A 22,799-nucleotide genomic window follows, 5' to 3' on the forward strand; every position below is an offset into this window, starting at 1 on the left:
CTTATTTTCTGTAGTGTTGTTCCTAGCAGAATCCTCACTGTGAAGAAGATAGCTCTTGTGTCTGTCATGTGTGTATATGTTTATGTGTAGATAAGCAGCCATTGGTAGCAATTACTATCTTTGACATGCAGAAATTCTAAAAAAAAACCAAACCTACATTTTAATGCTTTCTAATGGACTTCACCAACTGAATAAAAACCCCTTGACACTGGAAATGCTGGAGATCTCTGTGGTGGTTGACCAGTGGTTTAGGTCACCTCATGGCTTTCAGTATCCAAAAACTATGAAAGGGGAGACTTGGGAAAAAACCTGTTTATATCCAGCATCTCTTTGATTCTCAGCTATTATGAGATGGTAGAAGACTTCCTATTTTTTTTCATCTTCTTCTTTGCAGGGGAAGGGAATCCTAACTCATACTACCTCTAAATTGCAACAACTATTTACCCCTTGGAAGTAATCACATTATATCAGCTCAGTTAATAAGAGTGAAACTTGAAGTGCCTGATTAAAATAATCTGTAACAGTTTTTGAGGATTTGTGTGTGATAATACTATGACTGTGTAGATAGGTTTGTTTTCGCATTTTTGGAAAAAACTAAATATTGCTTGGCCACTGCTGTTTATTTAAAGTAGGTGTATCAACTGTTGTCCTTATTAGTGTTAGTGTTAATGATCCATGTGAAACCCTTCTGCTGTCTGAAAAGTCATGCAAATGCTATAGAATCATAACCATTAAGCATCACTTGGATTCTTGTATAAAGAGTAGAACTGTGAAGAGCAAAGTTCAATGCTTTAATTTTGATTTTTCCTTTTTTCCAACACTGGCCAGACTTTAAATCCCAGCCTGAGCCATCTCCAGTTCTGAGCCAGCTGACACAGCGACAGCAACAAATGCAGGTGGTTCCTGTTCCTCCTCCTGGGCTGGAGTCTTCCTCCTCCCAGGTAAAACTCCGAGAGACATCACCAGTAGACACCTCTACAGCTGTTAGCAAAATATTGCAGCTCCCCACTATCTCTATGGATAACCAAGCAGTGACTGTTCATCAAACCCAGCAGAAACAGATAAAACCACCAAAAAGGAGGATAACTCCTGCATCCAAGGTGGGTAATTGAGTGATAGCTTGTCATTACTATACTTAAAAACCACAAAAACTTGCGTCAGCAGTGGCATAACCAGCAGGACTGGGGCAGTGACTTGTCTCTCTGTACTGGGCACTGGTGAGACTGCACCTCAAATCCTGTGTCCAGTTCTGGGTCCCTCATATAAGGAAGATATTGAGGGGCTGGAGCATGTCCAGAGAAGGGAACAGAGCTGGGGAGGGTCTGGAGCACAGGTCTGAGGAAGCTACAGGGGCTCAACCTGGAGAAAAGGAGGCTCAGGGGAACCTTGATCACTCTCTAGAAATGAAGGTGTAGCCAGATGGAGATTGGTCTCTTCTCCCAGGTAACAAGTGGCAATACAAGAGGAAACAGCCTCAAGTTGCACTAGCGAAGGTTTAAATTGGATATTAGGAAAAATGTCATCACTGGGGGGGTTGTCAATCACTGGAGCAGGCTGCCCAGGTAAGTGAGAGAGCTACCATCCCTGGAACTGTTTGAAAGATACGAAGAGACATGGTGCTTAGAGACATGGTTTGGTAGTGCTGGCTTTAATACCTGGGCTTGGTCTTAATGTTCTTGTCCAACCTTAATGATTATGTGATTTGATTCGGTAAATGTTTTATATAAATTGCTAGGGAGAAGGAGAGCAAAGATGTTGGTATGTTTCTTATCTATGAAGCAGGATGTACTAAACTGGATAGTTATTAGGTCCAAAATATTGTGGTGATATCTTTTGCAAGCAGATAGCTGTTTGCTCTGTATGGAAAATGGCTGTTGCTGAGTGATTTTTAGATTCACTTAGTAGCCACAATATGAATATTGGGGGGGGGGGGGGGGAATGTGCAAAGATGCTACTTTATTGTTGTGGAATGGTACGGCTTACTCATTCATCTCCAGATTAGAGCAGAATCAGTGGATTAATTTCAAGTTGCAGATGCATGCAAAAGAGTTATGGCTTTTTTTCTTCCTTTAAGATTCCTGCCTCTGCTGTGGAGATGCCTGGATCAGCAGACATGACAGGGTTAAATGTTCAGTTTGGAGCTCTTGAGTTTGGATCAGAGCCTACACTCCCAGAGTTTGGATCAACATCAAGCAGTGAGAATACCAACCAGGCGACCAACAATAGCTTATATTCAAAATCTGTAAAGTATGTGTGAGTTGCCCTCCTGCATTCTCAGGTTTTCTTGTGGGGGTCAAGTTTGTGCCAAAAACATCATGACAGGATTACAATGTAATGAAAGGAGAAAATATGATTACTTGTTTTCTGTGGACTGTATCTTAAATGATAATTTTTCTACTCTAATGATAATCAAAATCTGCCTGGATGGGTAGATGTGAAGCTGAAGGCGATATGAATATAAATAACCTTTAAATAAGCTATCCTTTAGAAGTTTTTCTCATGTGAAGTTGTCCTGATTTTCAAGTGTTTTGGGGGTTTTTTCCTCACTACCCATGTTTTTCTACATTGACCCAGCAGAATTGACCTTTTTACCATATATTTATGTTAGTTAGGAGATTAGCAACAGGTTACAGATCTGATTCTCCTACAGGATGAAAAAATGAGAAAAAAACCTGGGCTTTCTGTATGCAGAAGCTCTTACTGAAATGCTACAACAGCCAATGATAAGTGCCAGTGGACCAGTAAACCAGTTTTAATTCCTTACTCATTGAAAAATCAGCATCAGTAAAAAGCTTCCTGAAGTTAATTCAGAAATATTAATAGAAATGAATTTCCACATAACTTGTAGTTTTATACATTTATTTAAACTAAGTGGACAATAAAGCATTACTGCATGTTTTAAAGCATTTTTTAGTGCTTTGCATTATTTATTTTGTAACATTAGAATTCTATTGTAAAAAGAATCCTATTGTTATTCATTATATACCAGATTTTATCAATTCTGCTTGTTTAAAAAAGAAAGATTATGATCATTAATTTTTCCTTGGAAAAGGTGGAAATAACATGGGACTGAAAAGTGCTTGTATGTAAATTCTTGTCTTGTTTGGGTTGGAATGAGGAAGGTGAATGGTGCTTAGTGCAGCTGATGTTTTGAAGCAGTGATTAGTGACAACCAAAGCATATTATAAATTTTTTTTACGTTCTTAGATTTTCTAACATTAATAGTATAGATTTTTTTGTGTGTTTGAGATTGTTCTAGATAGCCATATAGAAGCTGATATTTTCATGAAAGTATTTGAAATACCTACCAAGATGATAAATAATTCTTTTTTTCCAGTGATCCTTTGAATACCTCTTTGCCAATATCCAATACAGTGCAGGATTCCACCTACACAACCTCTGCCATCAGCTCTTCCAGTCTGACCTGCTCATCCCAGAGCACTAGCTCAGTAACAACTTCCTCCTATGAGCAGACCTCTGTGCATAGCAGGATAGCGTACCAAAGCTCCATGGCTCCGTCTGAACCAACCCCTGTTGCTGTTACGGTGAGTTCATCACAGAAACAGGACCTAGACAAGGGGGAATACTCTTACCTGTGTTAGGTTTGTATTCCCCTCATACATTAATGCTGTAACCAAACCAAGTGGTATTTTTGATTTCTAAGCCCATCCTCTTATTTGTTGTTGCTTTTCTTGGTGTGTAGTCGTTTTTGGTATTACTGTATTTGGGATATAAGAGCATCTGATTTTGTGGGTGTTGACATCTTAAATTGTCTTTTGACCTTTTTTTTAGTAACGCTTAAAATTCTACTTGAGTTTTCCTCCTTGAACCTAAAGAACTGTCTCTGTATGTAAATATTAGTTATGGTATTTTGCCATAACTAATAACTTGATGGTTTCTCTACAAATGTATTTTATTTACTAAATTTACATGGCACCTAGCAAATGGATCCCAATTTTTTCTTGGCCCCTCCAGTATTACTTTTCTGTTGCATTTAAACCAGTGGGAATTAGTTTCATGTGTTATTTTAATAAGCATAAGCAGAGGTCTAATATAGGACAAAGAATCTCTTGGGAGATTCAGACACACCTGCTGTCTTTGTATATGGAATGTAGGTTTATTTTAAAAGAACTGAGTTTATTGAATGTTTTAGGATCTTGTGAGAGTTTGTAAGTTTATTTACTTCTGGCCTTTGTTATGTGTTGGCTCAGTCACACTTGTCTTCTGCACTAGCTCGTATGTACTGGTGAGGATCAAGCATAGACTATCCACTTCTGTACTCCAGCGTTATCCAAAAAACAACTGGTGCTTCTCAAGTCTTATCTTTCAATGGAAAAAAATTGGCGTCTCTGTGTAACTTGGATAGTTAAAATTGTGAGTTACATTAGATCAAAAGCACAACCATTTCCTATATGTTAATGCAATTCCTTCTTTCATATTGGTGTGAACCTGAAGTTTATGTTATATGCAGTACATGGGAAGGTTTGCTGCTGATGGGTGTATTATGGGCAGTGTGTGGGTTTCTCTATGTTGAGGACACCTTGCACTTGAGACAACTTTATGATGTAGTTTTTTTAAAGGCAGTAAAAATTTAATTTTCTGCCTTGTTCAATTTATATGAACATAGAATTTTGCATGAAGCATGTTCAATGTGTGATTCAGTCTGAGCATTTAATATACTTCTAAGATGATTTGTTAATTCATTTCTTCTTTGTTTACAGAATGGGCACGGTGGTGTTAGGACACAGGCAACACTTGACAGTAAGTTTTCAAAGCTTGGTTGAGCACAGGACTTTCTGTTCGTTCCTTGCTACTTGCTGTGCACACAAGCATGTCAGTGACATTGGGTTTAAGGCTTTATATTGTTCTCCATGACTAATTTATGGCTGACCCATTTGACTTTATTTGTGCTTGCATAACATGCTGCTTGCTTCTTGATTACAATTGAAATATGAAGGCAAGTCTATTAAATCTACAAACCTAAACAATCTTAGAATTAGAGAAGCTACTTTGCTGTTGGCTTTTGTTTTTTTAATTCACCTGTCAGAAATAATTTAATACTAAAAAAATGCAAAATTAGAAATAATATGAAGTTTTTTAGCAGTTCTTCCAGTTCTGAGTTGGGAAGCTGCAAATATCATTTAGCTGTAGTGAAATGAAGTCACATTCTTTGAGTGCACCTCTCATTAGGTATCATTCTATCTCTGCCCTGTTAGAAGTCTTTGGGAATAAAGGTGAGAAACACATTCCCTCTTGTGAGTTTTTTAATATCTTGCAAACAATACTTCAGTATTGACTGTGGTATAAGTGTTAGTTTCTTCATCTTGGCATGTTTTTAATGTAGTGTGGACCTGTACCAGGCCTGCAGCTCTGTACTTGGAGTTAAAGTAATTAAAGTATAGTATTCACTCTTCTGATCTTTGTGCTGCTCCATGGAAGTTTTCAAGGACAGCGGTGTGAATTAAAATCTTTTGGAATTCCAACACTTCAATTTTAGGTCTAACCTCCTCTTAAACATCTCTTCAGGTAGGCCATTAGTAGTACAATGTTTTGTTAGTACCAAGTTGAATTTAAAGGAGCAGGAGTGTATATGCTCCAAGTGCACAGACAGCTTTTCAACACAAGAACTTTTCTAGTGTTGTGTACAGGGTTAATAAGCAATATATGAAATTCACTACAGAACCTGTCCTTTTTTTACCGAAAACAAAGATCTGAGTACTCCTAACACTTTTGTTTTCTGTAATAGCTTTACTAGTCTCTTTTCCTGTGCCAGTTCTCCTTTGAGAGCATTTCTGTTTTCTTCTTCCATTGAGTCTATTTTATGCATCCAAATGATTTTGAAGTTGTCTTAACTTTTATAAGTACTTTCTTCTTTCTGTATGTGCTATAATATTCTTAGTTGTTCATCTCTCTTGTTTGCTGTTCTTCTTTAATATCCAGATCTCGAGCTTCCTAAATCCTTAATTCAAAGTACGACTGATGTGTTTTACTCCTGACCATCCTACTTGTCTTGTGGTTTTCTTTGTCTTGCACATTGCATTCAGTCATCTTGTAGGGGATCTTAAGATGGTGATTCTGTCCCTTGTGTTAAGGGAATCCTGCTCTTAATATATTGGGAGTTTTAAATGTTATTTACTCCTTTTTTATATGAGTTTTACCAGGAGTTATTAGATTATATAGTTACTGCCTTCATAAGCATGTTTGTCACTTGGATTTCCTTCTCTTAGAGGCCATACTTATTACCAAGGCCAGGACCTTTTAATTCCTCTTTCCATTGCAACCAACAACCTGACCTTGGTCATTTAGCTAAGAAATCAAATCCATAAAGTGAACAAACTCTAATATATAACTTCCAAGTGTGTATTTGATTTTTGTTTGATGACCAATCTAAAAGTGTCTTCACATACATTACAAGTTAGTGATGATCCACTGGGTAGTGGTCCCTGGTGTGGTGTGGGAACATGGCCCAGCAGAAGGTAGGGCTCAACTCTTTTCTGAGTTTTATTGGTGAGTGACTGTCTCTAATTCTTTGTTATTTTTTGTAGGAGTAGAAATAACTGAAACAGCTGAGAATCATGTTGGGCAATAGAATTTTTAAGCCTCTTATTACAGTGTAGTGATCCTATAAACAAGTTTTTATCTGTGTAGCCTAAAAAGTGTAAGATAAAACCTAACACTTTTTATTATCTAAATAAAGTGAGTCAATATTTAACAGCTCCTTAGCCATAAAAAATACTTAATGCTGTGCTCAATTCTGGCCTTTCATTGTAGCTTTTTTCATTCTACTGCACTACACTTTTGACTGAATATACCAAAGGGATAAGTTATCTACCCGTGTACTCCAGCGATCTCAGTCTTCATCCCCAACAGTGCTGTGTAGGTGTGAATGAAGAAGCAGAGCTGTAGGTGAAACTAGATATGTACAGTGCCTTGAAAAGGCAGAAATTACTTGTGTTTGCTGTACCAGAAGTGAGGAATTTTAGAATGACTTGTAAGTATAAATTAGTAATCCAGATAGTGGCAGATGAAGTGCAGAAGACAGTTGTTTACTACATGTGTAGCAGTGATAATTGTAAATTTATTGTTAATAGAGAGCTTAAAGGGGAAAAAATTGTAGTTCAGTTGTGTTTGAATTTTCCTTCATAGACAAATTGCTTGATATGGTTACCAGTTCTTAATGGTGAGATTTTTGCAGACCAAGGGATGAATGCTACTGTGTTCCTGCCATCTGGGCTGGGATATCAAGTATGCTAGAATTTTAATTTGTGTGCCTCTTTTTAACTTGTTGCAGCTATTCCATCAGTTGCAGCACCTAAGACAGAGCCTTCTCCCTCACTACCTTCAGCTGGTTCTCTGCCCAGTGTGGTGTCTACCACGGCCTCGCTTCTGCCTTCAGCATCGCAGCACGTGGCAGCATTGCCCAGCTTGCCTCAGTCCAGTGATCTGGCCAGCAGCTCACTCTCTCAGCTGAGCAGGTACAGTGGAGTTGTGGTAAACTGAGGGGGTCCATTCTGAGGATAGGACAGGTGTAAGGGTGGTTCCCTATGGGGCTGGCAGGCACCAGGGGTCCCTTTTCTTATGCGAACCAGAATTAGGAGAGAGATTCTGAGAACAGAAGGCAGCTCTGGGCTGCCTTCTAGTGGCAGAGCAGCTGCTGCCCTCACGCTTTCATGATACATATACAACTTTGTGTTTCAAGAGGTTTGCTTCAATCATGCTAGCTAAATCAGCTATTGATTCCCCCAGTTTATTTTTCCTCCTTTGTGCCTGCTGTTTTTGTTCAGTGTTATATGTTTGAAACTATTCTTTAACAGTTTACTACATGGCCAATTTGAAATAATGTAGTCTCATTTTTATTTCTTAAAATTAAAACCCAGAAATTATTTCACAGGGAAACTGTGTGTGTTTTCTTTTTCTAAGCTATTTCCTTAAGATATTTCAAAATATCAGTTTGATGTTCCTGGAAGTGCATCTAGCACAATTCAGCTTATTTACACTTTCTCTCTGTTTTTCTGAATGCCTGTTGCATCCTCAGTCATGTTGATGCCTTAGGATTTTAGCTTTTATATTTTTTGTTTATTTGTAATCCTGCAGTTCTTTAGTGTATAATTTTAAACTCCATATAGAGTATTAACTACTGTCTTCACATTTTGGTTAGACTAAACAACTCCTCTCTAGGTCTGGGATTCAAGGACACCTTGCTGTCTCAGGCCCCGGAAGTATAAAGAGAAGTGAGGTGGTGGGGAGTAAACATGGGGTAAATTGCTTCATTACCTGAAGCTGTAGTTGAAAGATTCACTGCCAGTATGCAAATGGACCAAACTTACAGAAGTGTGAGAACTCGTGACTGGTCATCCATATCTGGGTGTAGCCCCTGTGGAGGCTTCATCTGCTCTTTTTATTCTCTTAATTTCGTCTGACCTCTGGTTTTAAGGAAGCCCAAAAAAGGCATCAGGATGACAATCCTGAAGCCGTATTGATTGAGTTACATTTTTGATACTTACCTTTGTACTATATTTGTTAGTACAAGAAACTGATTTGGGATATCAGGGAGTTTTTTCCCTGTTTTGCAGCTAGGACATAGTTGGGGTTTTTTTAACACTCTAGTATTTTTTTGTTGAATAAATAGTAAATATGTCAAACAAGAGCAATTCCCTTTACATTGGTCACATATCCCCACAATGATTTGTTGACAAGCTGTATGAACGGATGGAAATCAGCTGGGGGTCGATGTTGTTGGACAGATACAAAGTTTCAGCCATCCTCGGGATGCCTGAAATCCAAAATGTGTCTGACTTGGTCGAGCTGATGGCTGTCGTCTGTGTCTCTGCCATAGGTCAGATGGTGAATTAATACTTACCAAAAGAGCTGGGAAGAGTGGGTGAAGGAGTGGTATAAAACTCTTACTTTTCCCTTGCTGAAGTGATGTTGTTCCAATTCCTGCAAAAGGGGTGACACTTTTGAAAGTTAATCTATGGAACTGTGAAAGTTTATTCTGGGCCCATGCCTTGAAGAGCTACCAGAAGTATTTGCCTTTAAATTAGGTCATGTAATGAACTTGTCAACTTTGGTATGAAAACTGTATTTTCTTGTGGCTATTTCCATAGACAGCACTAATCTAATTTTGTTGCTTGATCTCTCCTGCTTCTTATTTAGTAATAAGGGGTTTCTTTGAGCACCAATTTATACACGTTTTATAGCTTCGTTTGGTTACCTTTGTTCTGTGTTGGTTCAGTTTATTGCATACCACATACAGTAGGTTACATTTTTGACCTCGAATATAAGGTATAACTCGTCAGTTTAAATGTTCAAATGCCAGTTTCAGTCACCTTTCAGGGAGACATTTGAAGATCTCTGGATGAATTATGGGGCAAGTACCCTGCAGTTCTACTTGGTTGAGTTAATGTTATGCAACTCAAAATGTGAGAAACAACACAGTGAGTCAAACCAAAGCACTACCTCACTTTAAACCTGTCCCCCATAGTAAGCAGCTACAGAGAAAGAATGAGGAACCAGGCTTGTGCTTGTGTGAACCTTGTTTTGATTTTGGACTTCATGTGTCATGGAGTCATCGCTATTTGATTCCTGAAGCAATTGTAGTTTTTCTAAAGATACCGTAAATTGAAAAATACTAATGGTGTTTTAGATGGTTTTTGTTAATAATAATCTGTACTTGATTTTTTTCACTAAAAAAGTAGGGTACTAATTAAAGGAAAAAGTGCCTGTAGAGGCCATACAGACACATATACATGCCTGTGTGTGTATATATGTATACACACACTCTTACATGTAATTTTTTTCTTTAACTTCTCTGTTACTGTAGGTATACACACACACCTAGAATTCTAATTCTTTAACTAATGCCCTACTGCATATCTGTATTTGTTAAAAGTGAAAGTTAATTAATTTTATAAATTCTTTACAATTTCCTTCCAGCTCCCTTTCCAATCATCAGACCAGCCTCTCTCCTGCCTCAGTGTTGTCTTCAGGCACATCACATGTGGTAAGTCCTGTTAGTATTGAAACGAGTGCTTGGCAAATAGTCAGTTTATCTCATAATTAGGACCATCTCTTTAAGTTGGGTGTGTCTCAGAACCACAAGACCCATAAGTAGAGCCTTCAGGGAAGAAGAACTGTCAGCCCTCTAGTGGGGAAAAAGGGATTACCACTTGTATTTGGACTAGATCAGGAATAGCTATGACAGAGCCTTGCCAGTCACACAGCTGAGGGAAATTGTCATGCCACCTAAGGGGGATGAAATAAAAAAAAATTGCTTATAACTAGTTTATTACAAAACATAACAAAAACAAACTTTAAAGTGGCAATCTGAAATGTCTCCAAAATATGGACTATTAGCAGTCTGCACTGGAGAGGTTTGCTGACAAAATGCAGGTGATGGAATGATATATGTTACGTTTGAGTTACTGTATTATAATTTTGTGATGGTATGGCAATTTAAGTTTAGCTCTCATACAATAATTTTCTTTAAATCACTAAAGCATCATAAGCATGCAACTTAGTTGCTTGCTTGGTACATAGGTAATGCATATCTTTTGCATGAGCTGCTGTTACTTTAGAAGTTTTTGTTGTTTTTGTTTTGTTTTTTTTTCCCTTTTTCCCAGCGTCTTCCACTGTGGTTTATTTGCTCTGTGATCCTCATTCTTTTTGTCTCCTTTTCTAGCACACTAGTATTGAGAACACAACTTCGCTCCAGCCCTCAACAACCTTTTCAACTGCTTCAACCTCAGCCACTAGCACCACCTCCTCGGTTGTCAGCATGGCAAGCAGTATGAACACTACAAACAGCCTTGGCCTGAGTGTTACCAGTGTGTCTATACCAGCTGCTACCACACGAGCAGCTCCCTTAGTGTCTTCAGGTTGGCAATATTGACAGATCACGTGGATAGACTGAGGATTTCAGTCAGCAGGGCTGTCAGTTGAGCATCTCACCCGCCATAACAACGCTAAGAAGTCCACACTGTTCACTCACATTTCCAGCATGCTGTGTTTGCTGGCTTCTGAAATAAAGTTGCCTGGTTTTATGTATTTGAAATACTTGTTAGGGTGTTATGTGGCACTTATATAGCACATTCCATCCCCAAAGAGCTTTATAAATACACACCAGAGCAGTTCTGACTTAGGAAGTCTCGGGCTAGAAAATTCACCCAGTTTGTATTCCAAGCTGTGATCAGCTCCTGACTATGAGTTCACATAAGCTTTAGTTTCAGGCTGTTCTGTGACTTGAATTCATTTGGCAGTATCAAAATATACTGCGGTGTCCTCATTATCATGTGTCACATCCCTACTGCCACTTGCACAGAAAGGAAAGAAATGTCTGGGTCATTGCACAGCAAATGGCACTTTAGAAGGAGGGTTCATGGAGAAGGAGGGCTGGGAGGCTTCTTGCACTGAAGTAGAAGTGATGCTAAATTCTCTTTCTTCTCTGAAGATCCTGAACTGCTAAAAGGAAATCTTATAGAGAGAAGTGAGTGATGTATTACTAAGGATCAGGCTTAGTTACAGAAATATTTCTCATTTCTATAGCTCGTAAATGAAGTGTCTTATGACTGGCCAAAGTGCATTGTTCTTTTACTGTTCTGCTTCCTAGCACTGCTTCATGAAGGCAGCTGAAACCATTTCAGTCTTCTCTTTGCTATTCCTAGCTGTAGTAAGTCACCCACAAAAAGCATGCTGGCAACATTTAGTGCTTTCCAGTCTGTTGCTGGTGATAAAGGGAATGCATTGACAGGGCAGGAAATGAAAGAAGAGAATTTGCTCTCTCAGGTTGACAACAATTTCTAAATTTGCCTTCAGGAAAGAACTGAGCAAAAGAGAAGTTCGGTAATCTTGTAATCCTTGTATTCTTGTAATTCTTGTAATCCTCTTGGACAAAGCAAATTACAAATTCAGGCTATTCTATGATAGGACTGTTTTCAGGCTAAAGTAGCCTGTGCTTTCCCTCCCTTGAGGTATGGTTAAACTCTTGAGGCTATTTTGAGCATAATTCATCAAACAGCGCAAAATCTCCTCTTTATAATGTGGGATGGTGCAACTGCCACAACATGTGAGCTGTCTTGTCTCAATGCTGAAGCCTTTTCTTTTCTAAAGGCTTGTTAAAGTGTCTGTATTTTGATTCTACAGGCAAAGCACCCCCAAACCTGCCCCAAGGTGTACCACCCTTGTTGCATAACCAGTATATTGTGGGACCTGGAGGACTTCTGCCTGCCTACCCAGTAAGCAGTTTCATTGTTTCTCTTTGATTTCTTAGCCCTTGGCGCAAGTGGGCCCTCCAGACCTGCTACTGTCTATGCCAAGTCATTTCTGGTGGCACATGTTACACCTGGAATTCTTGTTTCAAGTGCTAAAGAACATCTGAAATATGTTCAGTAGAGGCTTACTGTTGATTGTAAACTGCAGAGCTTTTGCTACAGGCCTTATCTGGCTGCTGTTGAAGCTAAACATGTGTGTGGCTGTGGTTTTCAGTGTTAACAGGTTTTAGGCCCTTTGAATAAATTTAGGGTCCTTTAGGTTTGTGTTACTGGAATGGATTTGCCATAGCAGTGACTGAAATGTGCCATGAACACATATGCCATGATTTGAAAGGCTGCACATAGCTTTTTGATGTCTGACCAGCATCAACGTATTTTTGGTTATCTGCTTTTTGAATCCAAACCTTTATATCAGTAACTTTTCTGTACCAAACTGAATGTGAGGAGATACCCAGGAGGTTGTGTTGTGGTCAAGTCATCAACTCTTAATCTTAATGCTCTTTGAAGTAATGATTACACCAAAGAGGGCTGTTGTTCTTATTCCCAAATCTGAATGCGCGGTAGATTTTTCATACGATCAGGAATGATGTGTCTGTGAAAACTGTGTTGAAGATGGGACAGTCAAACTCTCCTCAGAGGACATTGTCACTAGGAAACAACATCAGAGTGACAAGCCTTTTTAACTTCAGTTCTGCTCTCCTTGAAATGCTGCAGTGCGCCATGATAGCACAATGTGACGTACAGCTGTAGACCTTTAACACAGACTGGGCTTAAATCAAACTCAGCTCAAAGCCCCAGACTGATCAGCATCAGAAAAAAGTGTTATAATGATGTTGTATTTTTATCTGTCTTTAAGCAGATTTATGGTTATGATGATCTCCAGATGCTTCAATCCAGACTGCCAATGGTAAGTAAATGACTTACTTAATTTTAAAGAAGTTGTCTTCACTGTTGATCATTTGTGCCACATAAATTGATTCATTGAACGGTGGTTAAGAGATTTTCCTTGTGTTCTGTATTTTTTCTTTTGAAATTTATACAAGGATTGTGTAAATTGATACAGAGCAACTGTTCCATCATGCATTTGTCCAGCTGCAAAATCTCTAAATAGACACAAGTGTGCTCTGTGCTCCTGAGTGGAGAAATGTCTAATTTTTGTAGCAGCATTATGACATTTTGTCTAGTCTAGTTGAAGTCCTAAGTGTTTGTTTTACTAAGAGGTAAGGTTGAACATCAAGTACACAGGTTGGTAGCCAGTAGGTGTAGCTGAGATTTTGGATGTGGTCATAGGTATAGATGTTTGCATATGCATCATGGCAACAAATGGAGGTGAGCTGCATGAGGGAGAGTGTACAAAGTTTTTTTCCTTATCTGGATCCAGAATACAAATGGCATATGAGACAGGCTGAGCTCCTAAATAAATTGAAAAAGGGCCTCAATCTAGATCGCAAAATGATAAAGAATTGTCCTATCATAAATGTAGGATAAGGAACTTGGAGAGACAGTTTGGTAGTAGGTAGCTGAGAACAGTTACATACTAGAGTGATGCGTTGTATCTGTAGAGGCAGAAATGGAGCAGTGGGGAGGGATCTGAGAAGACTGGATGAATGCCATAATGCAAGGCCCAAATAAGTACAAGGTATTCCATGTACAGTTTGGAGCAGCCAGAGTCAGATAGTTTAAAGGTGAGTACCAGGGATGACTCAGACAAAGCCCTGTCATATTGCAGACCCTGAATTTAAAAAACTCCAAAGATGAGCATGTGAATAAAGACTTTTACCAGAGAAAGTTGTGGTACTTGAAGAACTGTCAACTGAAATGCATGGAATTATCATTGTGGCAACAAGATGCAAAATATTTGAAGTAGCAGGACCAGGAGACACGTATTTTATTGTGTTAACAGTAGCTAGATGCCTCGTGACCACCACGGTGCTCTATCACTCCCCACCTCATCTCGTCCAGGGAGAAAATACATCCTGAAAGGCATGTGGAGTGAGATAAGTACAGGGAGAAATTACTTGCTGGTTGCAGTAATGGGCAAAATTACTGCATTGGCTTGGGGAAATTAGTTTAACATGTTAGCAATCAAATCAGGGAAGTTAGCAAGTAGATAATGAAATAAAACCAAATCTACAGAACATCTTCCCTTCACCTCTCATATTTTCCTGGACTTAGTTTCACTCATGATTTTCTCTACCTTCATCTCCCAGGTGGCATAGGAGGATGGGGAATGGGACTGTCTTCTGTGCCATCACACTTCTGCACCTTCCTCCTCACACTCTTCCTATTCCCATTTTGGTTCCACAGTCCTCCAAAACCTCAACACTCGTACTAAATGTTTTATGTTGAAAGAGGCAATCTAATTGCAAGCAGCTCTGACATGGGAAGAGAAACCTTCTCCTAGACCACATTGCACAAAGCCCCATTCAGTCTGGCTTTGAACACTTCCAGGGGTGTGGTAATCTAGCTAGCTCTAGAACTTGTTCACAATCCTCATAGTAAAGGATTTCTCCCTAATGCCTGATATAAGCATACTCTCTTTTAGTTTAGAGATATTCTCTATAGACCACTGCCTGTCAATGCAAATGCTGTTCAAAATTAGTTTGCTCCTTTTATGTAAGGTCCATTGAAATGTTAAAAGACTACAGTAAGATCTTCCTGTAGTCTTCTGCAGTCCAATTAACACCTGTCATATATCTTCGTAGCAGAAGTGCTCTGATGCTCTGCTAGTGTTTGTGGCCCTCTAGTGGAATTTCTCCAGTAAGACCGTGCCTTCCCTGTTATGAGTCTTTCAGATACAATAATTGGGAAGGGAGTTGCAAACTACTGAGGAAAGAAAGGCTAAGACATAATTCTGAAGATAATATCTAACACGTAGTGATGTTTCTCGAAAGATATTGCTGCAAGATGCTGCTTGGGCAGGTACGAGCGAGAAGAGAGAGCAAGGGATACTTGGGGTTGTCAGGGTCCGTCCTAGTGGACAGATGACCTGATGGTTCATAGGAATGATCTCAGAGTGCAAAAACCAACACGGTACAAGGGGGTTTGCAGTGATAATCAAATCGAATGCAGTTTTATTGAAATAACCACAGCAAAAATGCGATAGAGGGATTAAGAGAAAGAAAAAGAGAGAGAAAGAGAAAGAGAGACAGAGAGAGGGGGGGAGAGGGGATATAGCTACCAACGCAGAGACGAAGTCCCTTGGTCCCGTCGTCCAGTCCAGCTGAGGGTCTGCCTGCTGTGCTGGGGAGATCTCAAAGGCTCTAGCTAACTCAGAGATTTTTATTACTGAAAATTGTGAGGGGGGGAGAAACAGATACAATAGGGAACAGATGTAACAGGTAGTCTATATTCTCAGCAGTAAATGAGCTTGATAGATGTAACGGGTAGTCTTATGTTCTCAGCAGTAAATGAGAGCCATTGTTTTATTGCTCCAGTGCTCACAATCTGCAGGCAAACATCTCGCTTTGGTCAGCTTGCCTCCCCCACACAACTCCCCCGGGCTGGGGGTTTCAGTCCCAGTTCTTGGAAGGAGCAGAGCGGCCTTTTAGGAGTTTCATGTCTCAGTCCTTGGTGGAGAATCTTCTTACATCTCAGTCTGTCTGTCACGGTGGTTGTAAAACAGGTGAGGGTCTTCTGTGGGAGACCACCTGAGACTCAGGAGAAGTCCAGCCAGACCAAGAGGTGGGACAGCTTCCCGAGCTGCTATAGTTGCAAACAGGGCATGGTGCCCTCTTCTTAGCATACAACAAACACATTTGTGAAAACAATAGCTAAACACTGAATTTTCAGGTCTCAGGGCCTGTGGCGTGTGACTTTTCTCCTTCAGAGCCAGATTCTAGACAGGGGGGGTCTTCTCTTCAGTGCTCTCCCAAGGACGATCGTGAGGCAGATGAGGGAAAATTCTAACAGACTCTCACAGGGGTCTTACATAGAGCACAGCATTGAGTGGTGTTGGGAGGAGATGGCTTTGCACTGTTCCAAAGAGTGGTTGCAATGCTAGAAAGAAAAGGCAATATCAAGTGTTTTGTCATAAGTCTTTATTTGCCGTGACATAAATAAGTGAAGAGGTAGACAAATAAATATGTGAATAAATAGAAAAAAAAGTAGAAAAATAGGTCAATAAATACGTGGAGAAAGTCTTTTGCCATATGAGGAGGAGCAGCTGAATGGCTGGAGATGCAGCGGTTGAAGGCTGCGGGTGCCGTGCGGTTGCTGCAGGGCAGTGTGTGGTCCCGGGTGAGAGGAGGCGTGGGGTTGGAGGTGGCTTTGGGGCGTAGGTGTGTCTGGGTGTGTGGGTGTTGAAGGTTTGCCAGTAGTTTCAGATGCCTTTCCAAAAGCGCCCAAAAGCTGGGGAGCAGTGAAGAGGCATTTGGGGTGTGCAGAGATCTGCAATGGGATGATCACCCTGGCCTCGTGGATTATGGTTGGATGGTTGCTAGGAGCGGATCTTGGGATTTGAATGTTCTGTTTGCTTTTGGGGCAAAGAGGCTGTGGAGAGGAGTGAGTGTTTGTAGCCTTGTGTGTCAGCCATCTCCAGGCAAGCTGCTGAAGTCGCACAAGGCAAATGCTGAGAGGCCTGCCTGAAGAATGGAGATCCCCAGGCCACTGAAGGAAAAGGCCAACTTTGAGACCCTCTTAGCAACCTGAATGTGTCCAAGTGGATGGCAGATGAAGAGGTGAATGCATGAGTCCTGAGGGAACTTTGAGATGGAGTTGGTAGGCCAATGTGGATGGTTTTTGAAACCTGGTGTCTGTCAGTGGAAGTGGCCAAGAAGTGGTAGATGAGAAATGTAACTCCCTTTCTTAGACAGGGAAAAGCAGAAGAGTGTGGGAGCTACGGAGCAGTCAGGCTGAGGTGTGTGTCAGGCAAGAAGATGAGGCTGCTTCTGCGGGAGACTGTGCTAAGGCCAGTGGAGAAGCAAGAGGTGATTGGGAGCAGGGAGCATGGCATTCCAAAGTGCAGAGTCCCCATTCCTGGCGGTTTTGGTGCTGTTCTATGGTTAGGGCTCCACAGTAGTGGTGGAGAGGGGCAAGCCAAGTGACCTCGTGTTCCTGGCTTTGTGCAAAGTGTTTGACAGTGTCCCACATGACATCCTTGTCTGTGCGTCAGAGAGGCACGGATTGGATGGACGGAGCACGGTGTGGATGAAGCAGATGAGGTGCAGCGGTGCTCTTCAGCAGCCTGTGGGTGTTTTTCCGTTTGGTGCTTCCGTGGTGTTGGGCAAAGACTGGCAGTGTTTTTGCTCAGAGGCTGCTGCAGGATGCTGCTTGGGCAGGGGCCATTGAGACGAGTGGTCGGGGGCTATTTTGAGCAGGGCTTGGAGACTGTGTTGATTGGAGATGGCTTTCCCCTGTGGCAGAGAGTGGTTGGGGTGCTGGAGAGAGGAGAGGCAGTGGCAAGTGTTTTGTCATAAGTCTTTATTTGCCGTGGCATAAATAAGTGAAGAGGTATAAAAATAAATACATAAGTGATTAGATAAATTATATAAATAAACAAATAAATAAACATAGAAGTCAAGAAATGAATGGAGAAGGTCTTTTGTCCATATGAGTAGGAGCAGCTGAATGGCTGGAGATGCAGCGGTTGAAGGCTGCGGGTGCCGTGCGGTTGCTGCAGGGCTGTGTGTGGTCCCGGGTGAGAGGAGGCGTGGGGTTGGAGGTGACTTTGGGGCGTAGGTGTGTCTGGGTGTGTGGGTGTTGGCGCTAGCGGCGCATGGTGCGTGTGAGGTTGTGGAGGTGCTGTAGAGAGGCGCGAGCTTCGAGGCGGACGTGGTCCCAGGCGCAGGCGCTGTGGTTGTGGGCGTGCAGGAAGAGGTGGATGTCCCTGAAGTACTTGTTGATGGCGAGCAGCGGGTTGCGTGGTCCTTTGAAGGGCGCGGCGTTGTCGGGGAGGCATTGCTCCAGGTGGTGGATGTGGTGCTGCAGGTCGTTGAGGAGGTGGTTGCGAGCGTGGCTGGGCCAGTGCTGGCGGGTGCTGTTGGAGCTGAGGGTGTGGAAGAGGTGCTGCAGGATGCGCAGGGCGGTGGCGGCGGCTTGGTGCGGCTGCAGGTTGTCGTGGAGCAGGCTGGCGGGGAAGAAGGGCGGCTGTGTCAGGTGGCAGGGCCGCGTGTGGCCGACAGCCATGTCCTGGAGGAGGCGGAGAGCGTCGCCGGGGAAGGTGTCCTCGTGTGTCCAGAGGTGTTGGCAGGCCAGGCTGCTGGCCAGAGCGGTGAGGAGGAGCAGGAGCGCCGGGGCGGCGTGCGGCAGGCGTGGCGCTGTGGCTGTGGGCGCAGGCATGGTGAGTCTGTGGGTGCTGTTGGGTGCTGCCGGGCAGGAGGAGCCTGGTGAGGCCGGCTGGTGCTGCTGGTGGCTGTGCTTGGGGTGCCCCCGGGTGCGGGGCTTTGTACGCCAGGCAGCTTTCCCTTCATCGCTTTCTGATTGTCCGGAGTTTCTGCCTGTAGTTTCCAGTCTGTCCTGGTGGCTGTATTGGTTTTGGGGAAGTGTTTGGTTGGGGTGTCCGTGGTTGGGGATTGTGGTGGCAGCGGTGTGCCGGGCTTGTGAAAGCTGTGGCTCAGAGGCGTCGGCGTCAGGTGTGGTGGAGAGGGCTCTTGGCTGTTCCCTTTCACCTGCCGGGCCAGCTGTGCGGTGCGTGCTGTGCTGCTGAGTCTGTCTTTGTGCCCAAGCATGCTTTCCACCTGCAAAGCCCTGCTTGTGGCTGTGGTCACTTTTCCTTTCACTTGGTGGCTTGCCTTTATTTTCATCTTAGCCACTGTTTTCCTTTTGTGGTTGCAAGGGGTGTGCGGTGATGTCAGTGGGCGGGCGCTGGCGTTTCCCCTGCTGCGGTCAATGGCCCGAGGCGGTGGCAGTGTTGAAGGGGCTGTGTGTGCACGTGGGCCTTGGAGGCCTGAGTGTGTCCTTGCACGGAGGCAGGTGCTCCTGCTGCTGTGTTTGGGAGGAGCCGGCACCAAGGCAGGCAAGGAAGGCTCAGTGGAGCGGTTGGTGCCAGGGAAGGGCTTTGCTCTTACTGTTGTTCTTGCTGCCATGGCTGTGGCCCTGGAGCAAGGGTCCGCTTTGGAGATCCATGCCTGAGTGGGTGTGGCGGCCACAGGGCCAAAGAGGACTGTCCCCCACGAAAGCAATGGTGGTGTGTTTTGGCATTGCCAGAGCCCTTGCCTGCAAGAGTGTGTCTAGTTGAGGGCTGGTTAGTCCGTGAGAGGTGTGGCATCCTTGGAGGGCATGGCTCTGGAGAGGCACAGGGGTCCAGAGGACCTCAGGTGTGAGCAAGGCTGCGGGGGCTGGGCTTCTGTGGCTGGAGTAGTGAAGGTTTGCCAGTAGCTTCAGATGCCTTTCCAAAAGCGCCCAAAAGCTGGGGAGCAGTGAAGAGGCATTTGGGGTGTGCAGAGATCTGCAATGGGATGATCACCCTGGCCTCGTGGATTATGGTTGGATGGTTGCTAGGAGCGGATCTTGGGATTTGAATGTTCTGTTTGCTTTTGGGGCAAAGAGGCTGTGGAGAGGAGTGAGTGTTTGTAGCCTTGTGTGTCAGCCATCTCCAGGCAAGCTGCTGAAGTCGCACAAGGCAAATGCTGAGAGGCCTGCCTGAAGAATGGAGATCCCCAGGCCACTGAAGGAAAAGGCCAACTTTGAGACCCTCTTAGCAACCTGAATGTGTCCAAGTGGATGGCAGATGAAGAGGTGAATGCATGAGTCCTGAGGGAACTTTGAGATGGAGTTGGTAGGCCAATGTGGATGGTTTTTGAAACCTGGTGTCTGTCAGTGGAAGTGGCCAAGAAGTGGTAGATGAGAAATGTAACTCCCTTTCTTAGACAGGGAAAAGCAGAAGAGTGTGAGAGCTACGGAGCAGTCAGGCTGAGGTGTGTGTCAGGCAAGAAGATGAGGCTGCTTCTGCGGGAGACTATGCTAAGGCCAGTGGAGAAGCAAGAGGTGATTGGGAGCAGGGAGCATGGCATTCCAAAGTGCAGAGTCCCCATTCCTGGCGGTTTTGGTGCTGTTCTATGGTTAGGGCTCCACAGTAGTGGTGGAGAGGGGCAAGCCAAGTGACCTCGTGTTCCTGGCTTTGTGCAAAGTGTTTGACAGTGTCCCACATGACATCCTTGTCTGTGCGTCAGAGAGGCACGGATTGGATGGACGGAGCACGGTGTGGATGAAGCAGATGAGGTGCAGCGGTGCTCTTCAGCAGCCTGTGGGTGTTTTTCCGTTTGGTGCTTCCGTGGTGTTGGGCAAAGACTGGCAGTGTTTTTGCTCAGAGGCTGCTGCAGGATGCTGCTTGGGCAGGGGCCATTGAGACGAGTGGTCGGGGGCTATTTCGAGCAGGGCTTGGAGTCTGTGTTGATTTGAGATGGCTTTCCCCTGTGGCAGAGAGTGGTTGGGGTGCTGGAGAGAGGAGAGGCAGTGGCAAGTGTTTTGTCATAAGTCTTTATTTGCCGTGGCATAAATAAGTGAAGAGGTATAAAAATAAATACATAAGTGATTAGATAAATTATATAAATAAACAAATAAATAAACATAGAAGTCAAGAAATGAATGGAGAAGGTCTTTTGTCCATATGAGTAGGAGCAGCTGAATGGCTGGAGATGCAGCGGTTGAAGGCTGCGGGTGCCGTGCGGTTGCTGCAGGGCTGTGTGTGGTCCCGGGTGAGAGGAGGCGTGGGGTTGGAGGTGGCTTTGGGGCGTAGGTGTGTCTGGGTGTGTGGGTGTTGGCGCTAGCGGCGCATGGTGCGTGTGAGGTTGTGGAGGTGCTGTAGAGAGGCGCGAGCTTCGAGGCGGACGTGGTCCCAGGCGCAGGCGCTGTGGTTGTGGGCGTGCAGGAAGAGGTGGATGTCCCTGAAGTACTTGTTGATGGCGAGCAGCGGGTTGCGTGGTCCTTTGAAGGGCGCGGCGTTGTCGGGGAGGCATTGCTCCAGGTGGTGGATGTGGTGCTGCAGGTCGTTGAGGAGGTGGTTGCGAGCGTGGCTGGGCCAGTGCTGGCGGGTGCTGTTGGAGCTGAGGGTGTGGAAGAGGTGCTGCAGGATGCGCAGGGCGGTGGCGGCGGCTTGGTGCGGCTGCAGGTTGTCGTGGAGCAGGCTGGCGGGGAAGAAGGGCGGCTGTGTCAGGTGGCAGGGCTGCGTGTGGCCGACAGCCATGTCCTGGAGGAGGCGGAGAGCGTCGCCGGGGAAGGTGTCCTCGTGTGTCCAGAGGTGTTGGCAGGCCAGGCTGCTGGCCAGAGCGGTGAGGAGGAGCAGGAGCGCCGGGGCGGCGTGCGGCAGGCGTGGCGCTGTGGCTGTGGGCGCAGGCATGGTGAGTCTGTGGGTGCTGTTGGGTGCTGCCGGGCAGGAGGAGCCTGGTGAGGCCGGCTGGTGCTGCTGGTGGCTGTGCTTGGGGTGCCCCCGGGTGCGGGGCTTTGTACGCCAGGCAGCTTTCCCTTCATCGCTTTCTGATTGTCCGGAGTTTCTGCCTGTAGTTTCCAGTCTGTCCTGGTGGCTGTATTGGTTTTGGGGAAGTGTTTGGTTGGGGTGTCCGTGGTTGGGGATTGTGGTGGCAGCGGTGTGCCGGGCTTGTGAAAGCTGTGGCTCAGAGGCGTCGGCGTCAGGTGTGGTGGAGAGGGCTCTTGGCTGTTCCCTTTCACCTGCCGGGCCAGCTGTGCGGTGCGTGCTGTGCTGCTGAGTCTGTCTTTGTGCCCAAGCATGCTTTCCACCTGCAAAGCCCTGCTTGTGGCTGTGGTCACTTTTCCTTTCACTTGGTGGCTTGCCTTTATTTTCATCTTAGCCACTGTTTTCCTTTTGTGGTTGCAAGGGGTGTGCGGTGATGTCAGTGGGCGGGCGCTGGCGTTTCCCCTGCTGCGGTCAATGGCCCGAGGCGGTGGCAGTGTTGAAGGGGCTGTGTGTGCACATGGGCCTTGGAGGCCTGAGTGTGTCCTTGCACGGAGGCAGGTGCTCCTGCTGCTGTGTTTGGGAGGAGCCGGCACCAAGGCAGGCAAGGAAGGCTCAGTGGAGCGGTTGGTGCCAGGGAAGGGCTTTGCTCTTACTGTTGTTCTTGCTGCCATGGCTGTGGCCCTGGAGCAAGGGTCCGCTTTGGAGATCCATGCCTGAGTGGGTGTGGCGGCCACAGGGCCAAAGAGGACTGTCCCCCACGAAAGCAATGGTGGTGTGTTTTGGCATTGCCAGAGCCCTTGCCTGCAAGAGTGTGTCTAGTTGAGGGCTGGTTAGTCCGTGAGAGGTGTGGCATCCTTGGAGGGCATGGCTCTGGAGAGGCACAGGGGTCCAGAGGACCTCAGGTGTGAGCAAGGCTGCGGGGGCTGGGCTTCTGTGGCTGGAGTAGTGAAGGTTTGCCAGTAGCTTCAGATGCCTTTCCAAAAGCGCCCAAAAGCTGGGGAGCAGTGAAGAGGCATTTGGGGTGTGCAGAGATCTGCAATGGGATGATCACCCTGGCCTCGTGGATTATGGTTGGATGGTTGCTAGGAGCGGATCTTGGGATTTGAATGTTCTGTTTGCTTTTGGGGCAAAGAGGCTGTGGAGAGGAGTGAGTGTTTGTAGCCTTGTGTGTCAGCCAT

At 44.5% G+C, this 22,799-nt stretch overlaps 3 protein-coding genes across 4 annotated transcripts in view; 1 reads left to right on the forward strand and 2 right to left on the reverse strand.

Annotated features, from left to right (window-relative positions):
- The window catches only part of UBAP2 (ubiquitin associated protein 2), a 140,852-nt gene that overhangs the window by 57,559 nt on the left and 60,494 nt on the right, over positions 1-22,799 (forward strand). Inside the window, exons 13-21 of one of the 2 annotated variants that reach the window (XM_059492436.1) lie at positions 829-1,100; positions 2,075-2,247; positions 3,338-3,545; positions 4,722-4,761; positions 7,292-7,475; positions 9,937-10,003; positions 10,682-10,877; positions 12,142-12,233; positions 13,126-13,176. In XM_059492436.1, coding sequence (XP_059348419.1) covers positions 829-1,100; positions 2,075-2,247; positions 3,338-3,545; positions 4,722-4,761; positions 7,292-7,475; positions 9,937-10,003; positions 10,682-10,877; positions 12,142-12,233; positions 13,126-13,176 — 1,283 coding nt within the window. The remainder of the gene's footprint in view (positions 1-828; positions 1,101-2,074; positions 2,248-3,337; positions 3,546-4,721; positions 4,762-7,291; positions 7,476-9,936; positions 10,004-10,681; positions 10,878-12,141; positions 12,234-13,125; positions 13,177-22,799) is intronic. The other variant, XM_059492437.1, reaches the window with a different exon arrangement.
- Positions 17,976-18,548, reverse strand: LOC132086364 (interferon-like). The gene has a single exon (XM_059491970.1). The coding sequence runs from the start codon at positions 18,546-18,548 to the stop codon at positions 17,976-17,978; it is 573 nt and encodes a 190-aa protein (XP_059347953.1).
- LOC132086839 (interferon-like) lies at positions 20,900-21,549 on the reverse strand. The gene has a single exon (XM_059492772.1). It carries the CDS (start codon positions 21,544-21,546, stop codon positions 20,974-20,976), a length of 573 nt encoding a protein of 190 aa, XP_059348755.1. The 5' UTR covers positions 21,547-21,549; the 3' UTR covers positions 20,900-20,973.

Source organism: Ammospiza nelsoni, chromosome Z, assembly GCF_027579445.1.
Source record: "Ammospiza nelsoni isolate bAmmNel1 chromosome Z, bAmmNel1.pri, whole genome shotgun sequence".
NCBI classification, from domain to species: Eukaryota; Metazoa; Chordata; class Aves; order Passeriformes; family Passerellidae; genus Ammospiza; species Ammospiza nelsoni.